The sequence below is a fragment of the Monodelphis domestica genome, chromosome 6 (assembly GCF_027887165.1).
Source record: "Monodelphis domestica isolate mMonDom1 chromosome 6, mMonDom1.pri, whole genome shotgun sequence".
In the NCBI taxonomy this organism is placed as follows: Eukaryota; Metazoa; Chordata; class Mammalia; order Didelphimorphia; family Didelphidae; genus Monodelphis; species Monodelphis domestica.
This window is the reverse complement of record NC_077232.1, coordinates 298,994,125-299,006,367: the sequence shown is the minus strand read 5'-3', so window position 1 is coordinate 299,006,367 and position 12,243 is coordinate 298,994,125. Positions and strand designations below refer to the sequence as shown.

At 39.2% G+C, this 12,243-nt stretch overlaps 1 protein-coding gene across 7 annotated transcripts in view; it reads right to left on the bottom strand.

Moving 5' to 3' along the window:
* Positions 1 to 12,243, bottom strand: part of NRG1 (neuregulin 1) — a 1,154,913-nt gene that overhangs the window by 4,513 nt on the left and 1,138,157 nt on the right. For 6 of the 7 annotated variants that reach the window (XM_007495561.2, XM_056803721.1, XM_007495565.3 and 3 more), the window contains 3 exons: positions 11,767 to 11,893; positions 5,567 to 5,697; positions 3,708 to 3,914 (listed from right to left, as the gene is read on the bottom strand). In XM_007495561.2, the coding sequence (XP_007495623.2) occupies positions 3,708 to 3,914; positions 5,567 to 5,697; positions 11,767 to 11,893 (465 nt within the window). The remainder of the gene's footprint in view (positions 1 to 3,707; positions 3,915 to 5,566; positions 5,698 to 11,766; positions 11,894 to 12,243) is intronic. The other variant, XM_056803722.1, reaches the window with a different exon arrangement.

The window sequence follows — 12,243 nt, the reverse complement described above, 5'->3', positions numbered from 1 at the left end:
TTGGGAAATGGTGATTTTGATCATTAGTTACTTATCTTGAGAACAAAGTGATTCTATTTACTTTTCAGTTTTTCAAACATCAGGATTACACATGTGATGCCACTGGGGTAGAGATCAAACGATCTTCCTCATAGATATGAACAGCAGGAATGCACATTTTAAAAGCTTATACTCAAATAAAAAATTCTGCACTCAAATGTACTATTCACTTATCTGTGTACACAATGTATTCCACAGTACAACATAAGCTTCTAGAGTAAAAGGACTGGTTTTGTTTTGCCTCCGTACTTCTAGCACTTAGCATAGAGCTTCGTACAAAGCAGCATGTTTACTAAATGCTTATCCAGTTGCATTACAATCAAAGCAACTGGGTCTAAACACTCAGTAAGACATTTCAAAGTTTCTATTGGGACAATTTTAAATTGGGGAAAGAGAGGCATGATGAGTATTCTCAAATGGGCAACAGTCTCAGTATACCATTCCGAGAGGCAAGCCTTATGGGAGAAATGGGCTACAGGAGAAGTTCCTGAAAGCTAGGTCTGTTGACATTTGGATCTGTGTGCCTTCACACAGCTATGAAGTTCTGCCTTATGTCCAAGGCTCATATCAAATGAGATGACATGTAAAGTGCTTTGCAGAATGCAAAAGACTACAGAAATGCTAGCTATTAATAGGAATTATTGTTAAATGCCTTGGCCAGAGAGATGGACAACACAGACCACCTTCAACAAGGGAAAATCTGGGTGCCACTCTAATATGTAGGTATACTATATGATCAGAGATTGAAAGTTGGAAAAGACCTTAGGGGCCATTCATTTTATAGTTGAGGATATTTCATGCTTAGAGGTAAACCAGGGTCACCCAGCCAGGAAATGTCAGAGGTGGGATTTGAATCTTAATTCACATTCACAATGATGAAGGCTGATTTGACTCAATTCAGCATTATAATTATATTTATTTGCACTCAAAACAAGATGATATAATTGTATCCTTCAGGCCCAATAGCATTCTTGAGGTCTCTTGGGATATTCTTGGAATATATGCAGAATTTCCATGTTTTTCTTGCCCTCTAAGCTTTGTGAACATAAGGAAATTTCTCTCCTACCTCATCCCAGTTATAGCTTTTCTATTGCATTGATTTAAGTTCAATCTATCTGTCATCTGTTGCCAAATGGTGACAATATGGTGCATGCCTATAGGGGCTTTTCTTTCATTTCCACACCAAAGAGTATAATTGGCACTCGCACCAGAAGTCTTGTTCTGTCTCTGGAATGGGTAATCATACAATCAAAGATCATTATTCAAAGTCTATGCAGTTTGCCTGAGTCTTCATGCCAACAACTATAGGGCAGTCTGCAACCCCAAAGGGTGTGATCATGGGTACTTCAGTAGACAGGCAAAGAAATCCTGTTCCATTGCTACATGGTATGTCTTGAGTCAGATGGAGAGTGATATGAAGTTGAATGAGAGTATCTAAGCTCAGAACTTGGGTCATCAAGGAAAGCACTTGAAAACTGAGGTTCCATATTTTTTACCTTTTAGGATGGTAACATGAAAATATATGGCACAATTCAAAACTCTGCCAGTATTTAAAACAACTTTAGGTTACTTGCAAAGGTCCAGTTTAAAACACAGACCCACAAATGACATGAGAAGCCCTCCAGGTAACTAGTATAAGGGAAAGATTCTCCATGTGAGTAAGGAGTATGGCATCATGTGAACAGGGGTGACAGATGAAAGAGTTGTTGAATGTGGATCCAGGTAAGTCCAAGAAAAAAAGGAAAAGTGGTGAGAAGAGAAAGGATGCTACTGTAACCATAAGTCTCTATGTTGTGAGGAAGGCGTTATTTTAAGGAATGGCTCATATAAAAGGTATTTTGGAAATTGATTCCTTGAAAATAAGGTCAGAAAGGAGAGAGAGCAGATCATTTTGAGAACAGTGGGGGTTCACAACAAGGGTGGAACACAGGAGCTCTGGGATCAGTGGCTACCATCAGATAAAAATTATCCATTCAGCCATGATAAGCCCATGAGAAAACCTGTAGCTCTGATGAAGGTAGAAGCCCATCCTAGGAGAAAGATCAGAGATCAATGTAAGAGAAATAACACTGGGTGGATTCAATTTGGTCTAAAGACATAAAACTACCAAGGGCATATAGTAGAAGCAACTAGGTTGTATAGTGGATAGTACTAAAATGTGGAGGCAGGAAGACCTGGGTTCAAGTCTTGTCTCAGATACTTAATAGCTGTGTAACTTTGGGCAGATCATTTAACATCTATCTGTCTCAGTTTCCTCCACTACAAAATGGGGATATTAGCCCCTATATCTCAGTTTTCATGAAGATCAAATGAAAAATTTGTGAAGTGTTTTGCCAACGCCTCAATATTATATGAAACATTTTTATGAGACCAAACTATGAGGCTTCAGCATAGAAGTGCCACTGTCCAATAAAGACAGATATGGACTACTTTGGGCTAAGTCAACTTCCCAGCTTCTCTGATGCTTAGACAATCTTGCGGATTAGTTTGAGTAGACAGAATTGTATCTTGAGTACTTTATGTCCAAAAGATGACATTATAAGTACTATGAAAAAAGCTTTCCCCCTTCTCAGGGAGGAAAGGGTGTATTGAGAGTTATAAGACTTGGCCAACTGAGTAATAGATCAAAAGTGTTTTTCCATCTCATATAAATTCTGTTTCCTCCTTCCATGGCTTACAGTCAACTTCCTTCTATTATCTAAAGATTGGAAATCCTAAACTGCTGGAACCCAAGTATCCCCTGATGGACATCCTTGATGGGAGTGGTTAATATGATAGAAAGCTACGCCTGCAATAGCATCTGTAAAGACAGTTGGGTTCATTGAATGAGCAATTAGATGAATGGTACAGACATCCTTTAGATTTCTTCATCATACAGTTATGAGGCAAAGCCCAGACAACTGTGGTCTCATGACTAGCCAATAGTCTATGATGAAAATGGGGGAAGCTCAGTGCTTTGCGGGCTACCCCACACAGAAAATCAGACAAGAAAAGATTCCATATGGTTGGGGGATGATTGGAAATGAGTAAACTTTCCCTTGGTTTAGGAACTGTGAAAGAGGAGACAGAGAAGTTCAAAGGCAGAGGTGTTAAGGAAAGCATCAAGATGGAGAGAAGCCTCTGGCTCAGCTCTAAAGGCTCCCTTACTTTTAGGCCAGTTTTCTTCTGTGGGGGCAAAACTGCATATTACCAAAGAGAAAGGAAAACCACTTGTATGGATGACTATTTGTGTGGTATGTTGTCAAGGGAACATTTGTTTAGGTATAAATTGAACGTGACAGGTTTTGGCATCTTTTCCTACTCAGTGATTCTTTAGATTCTTTGATACTCTAACCTAGGTTTGAGTTCCAATTCTACCAGTTCTTTGCTGCGAGACCTTGGGTAAGTTACTTTTCACTGGACATCACTTTTCCCATCTGTAAAATAAAGGAGTTGGAGCAAATGATCTCTAAGTTTCCTCCTCCAACTATATGACCCCATTCTAGGACTACTAAAGGAATCAATGCATGGAGGCAGAAGAAACAGCCTTATCTAATACTTGGGAAGCATGCACCTCCTGGCTCTCATTACTGCTACCCAGGAAGTGCCCTTCAATGAGACAGTGGGTTCTTACTGTGATTCTCTTACGGGGGTTCTCCTTTGCAGGTAGCTTTTCCCTTCTGTTTTACCTTTCACTGTGAGGAGAGTCTCGGTAGGAATCAGGGGTCTCTCTGGCATGCTTGAGGAAGCTGTTACATTCTCGGGGACCTCCCATGCCATTAAGACGTCCTCTAGGCCCCCCAGCTGGGCTGGTGTGCCTACTGTTTTCTATGGAGGAAATGACGAGTACAGAGTGGCTTTCAGAGATGATGCTTTCTGTGTGCCCATTACTCCAGCTACGGGGAAGAAAAGAACAAGCCTTTAGTGGGGAAAACAGACTTCCAAATGAAAGACAAGAAAAATAAAATCAAGTGTAACTGCTTAATACTTCTTTCAAAAGTCCAGGACCCTTGACTCCTTTGCTAATACTCTGCTCTCCAGTGAAATTCAGTATAAAGTGGATTAGCCCTGCATGAACAAAACAAGGGTGTGGGACAGGAGGGTCAGTATCCAGATTCCAAAAAGACTTTGTTATCTCATATTCACATGATGCTTTTTTTTGCCATAAAAAAGCTCCAGGTTATAAATGAGGAAACTGAAGTTCTTAGTGCCTAAGTAGACGGAGCAGGGCACTGGACTTAATTTAGGAAGACTTGTGTTTAAATCCTGACCTTAAGGGGCAGGATCATGTTTTTAGTTTGTTTTGTTTTTCCTTTCTTTGTCTCTCAGAGACTTAACATAAGACCTGGTGCATAGTAAGTGTTTCATATCTCAGACATTTACTATGCTCTAGATCAAATCCCTTAACTTAGTTTTCCCCCAATGAAGGGACTGGACTCAATGATGTGGAAGGTCCCTTCTAGCTCTAAATTGATTGCCCTATAATTTCATGAACATGGCCACCATTACACAGTTAGTCAATATCTGTTGAAGGATTTGAATTAAGTTCATGCTCTGGGTCCAGCACTCTCTCCAATATACCTTAATGCCTCTCCATATCCTCCTTTTAGAGCACCATTTTGATTATAGTACCATACCACTTTGGGTGACCCTCATCAGCCACATTCAGAATTTCAGTATGCTCATAGAGAGTCAGAGTCCTAGAATGGATACAGGTGGCATCTAGGATAGAGTGCTAGATTCAGAATAGGATGGGTTTGAGTTCAAATCCTACCTCAAATACTTTCTTGCTATGTGACTTTAGAAAAGTCATTGACCTCTTTCAACCTCACTTTTCTTGTCTCTAAAATGAAGTTAATAGCATATATATGTGCATATATATATATCAGATAATAAACTCTGAAAATGTTAAATATGAGAAAACTGAGGCTCTCAGAGTTTATTAACTTGCTTAGGGTCACACAACTAATAAGTGTTGGAAGCAGGATTTGAATACAGGCACAATAATGGAATTGACCTTTCAGACCTTTTATGAAGATCAAATGACATAACATAGGCAAAAGCACTTTGAAAACCTTAAACTAATATAGAAATACTAGTAATAACAACAACAGTGACTACAACAACCAGAAGTATTCAGGTCTTGGATATTTCTTCAAGTTAAATTATATATTAAGACATTTCTCTTCCAGCTCAGGGTCAGTGGACATAAGATTTTGCATCAGTTGGGTTTGTATCCAGGTTTTTATTCTTTCTTTCCCTTCATTATTTTCTAAAATAAGGAGATAGGACTACATGATATTTTTTAAGGTCTCATCTAGATATAAATCTATAATTCTATGATTGGTGCAGGGAAATACAAGGAAAAACACAGTGTTGAATGAATGCCTATTTGGGTTTCAGGACCTGTAAAGGGTGAATATTGTTTATAAAAATAGAAAATGGTGTTAGTCAGACCCTTATGGAAGCAAGTCCCCCCATACCCCCATGAATCAACAGACATTTAAGGGCTGTCCAAAGGCTAAGTCATTTTGGTCAATCCTTATACCTGTGGCTGGGTGTCTGGGTGGCAGCCATGGAGTGATGAGCTGGTGAAGTGCAGTGACTAGCGGAGAATGACGTCTCTGTCTCTCGTTCAATGACATGCTCACTAGAGATGATATTCTTGGATACGTACTGCTAGAGAGACAAAGAGGAAACAAGTGGAAGTTTGGGGTATATCTTTGGATTAATGAAATAAAAAAGAAACCACATTTTGAGTGCATACATTTCGGGAAGTAACTTAGAAATGCTATTAGACATTTGAATCCTGCCTCTGATACTAACTGGTAGTGTGAAGGCTCTCCTTGCTTCTCATTGCCACTTTCATACTCTTCCTTCTATTGCTACCACTCAGCAATCTGTTCTTTGAAATTCACACTTTCAATTTCATCCCTCAATCCAGATCCTGATGGATTTTATTTAATAATAATTTCTTTCCTTTCAGGGACTGGTCTACTGTACTTCTTTCCACTTCCAACTCATACCCTCATGCTAAGGATTTCAACATTCATACTAATATTCTTTGAAATACTTTAACTTCCCAGTTCTTCAATGTACTTAGTTCCCATGACCTACTCCTCAATTTATCCTGTTACAGAGATGAGAGCATTCATGATCTTTCCACCCACAAGCAATCCACTTTCAATTCATGAACTCCAAAATGAATTAATCTGATTACAATCTGTTATCATGCCATCTTTTCCAAAATATTTTGATCTCTATTTTTGTTTTTCATCTCTTCTACTAGCTCAATTCCCATCCACCCCCTCTTTGATCTTTCACAGGACATCATCTCCACATGGTTATATTTTCCTTCCTTCTGTACCTCCAACCCTTGGTGAACTGGTTCAGTTATACACTATCTTCCAGATTCAAAGATCTCACCCCCTTGTCTCAACCCAGATCCCACTTTGACAATCCCCATCCTTTGATTAGTCTGATCATCTGCCTCTTTTCCTCCTAAACAGAGCTAGAGATAATTACTGTCATGCTAATTGAGTCTATTATAAATTTTTTATGAAATCTCAACATGTCCCTCACTGAAGTAAGCCTTCCCAAATCCTATTCATCACAATAGCTTTTCTAAACCTTTTCTACCTTCTCCAGCATACATCCTCATAGCTGAAGATCTTGCCTCATATTTTCCTGAAAAAAAATTGAAGATGTTTTCCTACAGTTTCTTTCTCTTTCCCTTATCTCATGTCACCCAGATATCTTCCCCCAAAATCTCCTCATTCATTACTGTCTCTCTTCTAACTACTATAATGATGCATACAATTTTTCAGAGTTACACAATACATGTTCCCCACATATTAATATATATAATTTGATATAAATGTAGTCCTTATAGAAGTGAGTTTGACTTAAATAAAAAGATAAGATTTTTCTCCTTTTCCCTTTCTTTCATATTTACCTTATCATGTTTCTCTTGCTTTCTGTGATTGGATATCAAATTTTCCACTAAGTTCTGGTCTTTTCTTAGCAAATACTTGGAAATCTTCAATTTTGTTGAATGCCCATACTTTCCCCTGGAAGTATATAGTCAGTTTTGTTGGGTAGTTGATTCTTGGTTGGAGACCCAGATCTCTTGCCTTTCTAAATATCGTATTCCATGCTTTGCGGTCTCTTAGTATGTTAGCTGCTAAGTCATGTGTGATCCTTATGGGGGCACCTCTATATCTGAAGCTCCTCTTCTTGGCTTCTTGTAGGATTTTCTCCTTTTCTTGGAAGCTCCTGAATTTGGCAATCACATTCCTGGGGGTTGTCTTTTGGGGATTTAGTATAGAGGGTGTTCTATGAACCCTTTCTATTTCTATTTTGCCCCCTTGGTCCAGAACATGTGGGCAATTTTCTTCTATAATCTCCTGTAGTATAGCATTGAGGTTTTTATTTATCTCTGGTTTTGGGGGCAGACCAATGATTCTCAGGTTGTCTCTCCTTCTTCTCCTTTCCTGGTCTGTCACTTTGTCAGTGAGATATTTTATGTTTTCTTCTAATTCATTAATTTTTTTGGCTTTGCTTTATTAAGTCTTGCTGTTTTGCAAGCTCACTGTCTTCCAGTTGCTTATTTCTGGTCTTTAGGGACTGGATTTGTTTTTCAGCTTGTTCTACCCTTTTGTTAGAGACTTCCAGCTCTTTCTCCAATTGTGAAGTCTTGTCTATCAGACTGCTGACCTCTTTCTGAGTTTTTTTCCCATTTTTCTTTCCAGAAGGTTTCCATCTTTTAGATAAGCTCCAATTTGAGTTCTTCCAGAACTTGTGGATAATTTCCATTTGGGGGGGCATATTTTGATTTTGTTTGAATTTCATCCTCTTTCTCTTCTTTTCCTTGGGTACTCCTGCCATAAAAGTTTTCAATAGTCACTTTTTTTTCCCTTTCTTCTTGGAGGCTTGATTTTGGGCCATGTGAGCCATCCCTTTGGTGGTTTTTTCCCCCTTTCCTTATTGTTCTGAGGTCTGGGTGATATGGGCGGGTTTTCTGTGGATTTAGGTTGCCTTGAACTAGTTCTTCCCAGCCTCTGCAGTTTGTTCGCGTGCCCCCCCCCCACTCCCCGTGCTCAGCCCGCCCCCATGCTCTGTGATCTCCTCTCACCAGTGCGCAGGGATCTCCTGCAAAACCGCTCTGAGGGGTGGATCTCTGGCACTCCCCGTCAGTTTCCAGTGAGCCTGGCGTGCCCCCCCCTGTGAGGGGCAACACCCTGGCCTTAGGCAGTTTTAAAAACTCTCAAGACTCCTCTGTTCGCAGTTTGCAGGGGCCCAGCCATCTGTGTGCTCCGCCCCAGAGGTTGTCTCCTAGCAGTCTTTAGATCCCAAGAACTGGTGTGCCGCCCCTCCCCCCCAGACAGAGATGTTCCTCACTCACTCACTGTCCCAGTGAGAGCTCTGATCCCCTACTCTGGTTCAGTGGGGGAGGTGGGGGGAGGAAGGGTGGCTCAGATCACGTTTTTGTGCAAGCTTTTCCTCCTTCTTATAATGTGGCACTGTTCAAACCCCACGTACCTTCATTTCTGTGGGGTACTGGAGAGAACCTCCATTCTTCCAAAGATGATTTTTATGTTCTTTTGAGGTAGTCTATTTCGTTCGATGCCGGGGAGAGGAAGCGATTCACGTCTAGATTGCAGCCATGTTTACCCGGAAGTCCATTACTATCTCTCAAAGGACAGATCTTCTATTTTCCATTATTTCCATATGTTTGTTATTATTTATTCTACTACTTTCAGAACTGACCTCATTCCAACCCATATTTTCCAATAGGTTTCCCCTTCTATCATACTCACACTTTTTCTAATTATTAATCTCTCCTTATCTACTGGTTTCTTCCCTGCTGTTTATACACATGCCTATTTTTTACTATCCTAAAAAAAAATCAATTCTCTTATTCAACAATTCTAATGGCCTTTTATCTCTCCTCATCCTTTTTGGACTCCCTATATTCTTTAACAATGGTGATAATTCTTTTCTCCTAGATATTCCATCCTCTCTAGGTGTTTATGACTGTTCTATCCTGAGTTACCTCCTGTTTATCTAACTACTGCAGCCTTCCTTGCTGGCTTTTCATTCACTGAAGGTGGTCTCCAAGGCTCTATCCTCCTCTGTTTTCTGTTCTTACTTTCCATTATTTCACTTGAAGATCTCATCAGCTCCCAAAGGTCTAAATATTATTTCTATGCAGATGATCTCTGGATCTATATATCCAGACCTAGTTTCTCTGTATAGGAAGACATTCCCAATTGCCCTTTGGATATTTCAAATGGAATCACCCATAAGCATCACAGTCAATATGTCACAAACAGAACTCATTATTTTTTCCCTTTTCCAAACTTTGCTATTACTATCAAGTGTACTGTTACTTCCCTAGGCACTCACATTTGCAACTTCAATGCCATCCTCAGCTCCTTACTCACATTTACCCCATAAATTGCATCTAATGCCAATTTTTGTTTCTCTTCACAAGCTATATCATATATGTTTCTTTACCCCTCATTTAGCCACAACCCCAATTTAGGTCCTCATCACTTCCTGTCTGAACTACTACAATAAATAGCCTTTTAAAGGTCTACTTCTCATTCCAATCCATCCTCTGCTCAGTGAATATAGTGATTTTTTTAAACCATGTCACTCCTCTATCAACTTCAATGACCTCCTCTTAACTAAAGTAGAAAGTCTTCTGTATGACACTTTCCTCCCCCCAGCCCTATACTTTATGATTCAGACATAGCAGCCTTCTTCTATACCAAACACAAGACGCTTCATCTTCTGCCTCTAAGCATTTTTACTGGACATCCCTTATTGCTGAAATGCTCCAAATCCTCATCTCTGCCTTCTGGCCTCCCTTATTTCCTTCCAGACTACTAAAACTTTACCTTCTGCAAGAGTCCTTTTGGCATCTAACCAGCTGCTAGTACCTTTACTCTGAGATTAATTTTCACTTCTTTTGGATATATCTCTTCTGTATCCATTTATCTAAATGTTTTCTCCTCCATTAGAATGTAAGTTTCTTGAGGATGGATACTAACTGTGCTTTTATCTTTCTTTGTATCTCTAGCATTGGACACAATCCCAGCACAGAGTATGTGCTTAGTAAGTATGTGTTAATTTAGAGTCCTTCTTTTCCCCCCAAATGTATTGGTTTGGTGCATAAAACCAATAATTGATTTATATTACTGTTCACCAATATAATTCATTGGTGAAATTACCAATCATTCACATCTGTATAGCTCCTTAATATCCATAATGTGAAGATCATCTTAATGTTACAAGTATAAGAACTGAGGGTTAGAAAACTCAAATCTAAGTTTATAGTCTAATAATACCTTGAGATTTTCTTGTCCAGTTGCCTGACTCAAATTTTTAACTCTTTCCACTATACTGCTGCTGCTTCTCTTAGTGCTCCTGTTCTTTTTTTCTCCTGTGAAATCCAACTCTTAAGTTCATCATTAAATGATCTAGGCAGTTAGGTGGCACAGTGCATAAAGTTATTATTATTAATAGCTCATATTTCTGCAAAGCACTTTACAAATATTGTCTCATTTTATCCTTACAACAACTTTAGGGGATAGGTAACTATTATTTCCCTTATTTTCAGATAAAGGACCTGAAGGAAACAGAGGCTGGCCTAGGTTCATATAGTAAATATGATGAGGATTTGAACTCAATTCTTCCTGACTACAAATTCAGTGCTCTAACTACTGTGCTACATAGCTTACCATGCTTCAAGTGCTGGACTTGAAAGCAAGGATGGCTCCCCCCAAAAAAGGATTTTTCCTTTTTTGATTCTTGTATTGTTATATTTGAGTAAAATAGTTAATATTAATGTGGTGATTTAAGGTCTATAAAACCCTTTAATTATCTTATTTATGAAGTGGATGCTATTAATATATACAGATGAGAAAACTAAGGCTCAAAGAAGTTAAGTGACATTTCTAGGGTCAAACAGCTAGTAAATGTCTGAGACTGGAGTCAAACCTAAGTCTTCCTGACTACATGACCTGTGCTCTATTCTCTGTGCCTTTCAACAGTAAAGATTTTACTCTAGGAACAGGAAGGGAAGAGGGGGAAGGAAACGATTTGGATCACATAACTTCAGAAAACTTATATAAACTTTTATATTACATGTAATTGGTAAAATAAAATATCTTTATAATTTAAAACAGGAAAAAACTAGTAAGGGTTTGCAATTTTATGAGCAAAGGATCTCAAATTGTGGGAAATACTTCCACCACTGCCATGAAGTCTATGACCTATTCGATATATTATTTGAAGTTGCCAGAGGCACAGAGAGATTAAGTAATTTGTTTAGAACCATACTGTTAATATATATCAGAGATGGAATTTGAACCCAGGTCTCCCTGACTCCAAACACATGTTCTCCTCATGGCCAAGTGCCACAGGGTTATGGTTCTTTTCCTTCACCAATTTTTTTTCAGATGAAAAAAGTAGGTAAGATGTTCAGGCACTCTACGAAAAGGAACAAAAACTTGACATTATTATCCAACCCTTGAATGAATCAAGCTGGAAGAGGAAACATGTTTGTGTTATCATAAACCGAAAGCACTTGAAAAAATGTTCTTGTTATTTCCTCCTGGATGAATTCCATATTCCTGGAAGCTCTCATGATGAGTATAAACCCTGTAAAGAATTAACTCAAGGGTTAGCCTAGTCCAGCAGCATTCGTCATAATTTATTCTCAGAGCTTAGGCAACCTACATTGACCAGCTGCACGTTCTCTGGGGGTGGGTTGGGGTGGTGAGGCCCATTGGCCATGTTCACCATGTTGTTGCGTTCTGAACGAAGGCTCTGGCGCAGCCGATCATGAAGCTTTTTCCTCTGCTTCCTGCACATGAAAGACAGAATTGAGTTTTAGTCAAAGGAGAAGCAAAGGGTACGTCTCACTACAGTTAAATCACTCTCGTACCTCAGGTATTTTAGAAGGATCTTGTTTCTATCAACCAGAGGTATCAAATTATGAAGATAATCCTAGAAAATAGAGTCAAGCGACTTTGAAGATGGAAGCCTGAGGAGGTAGAGGTCTGCCCAAACCCTTTGAAGATAAGGGACAACTTTGAATGACAGACATTCCTTACTCACTGGGCTCTGGTCAGTGGTATTGTGTCCATTTGTACTGAGATTCATGTGTTTGTATGCTAGAGATATACTTATCTATGTTCACAAAATCAGCAAGTG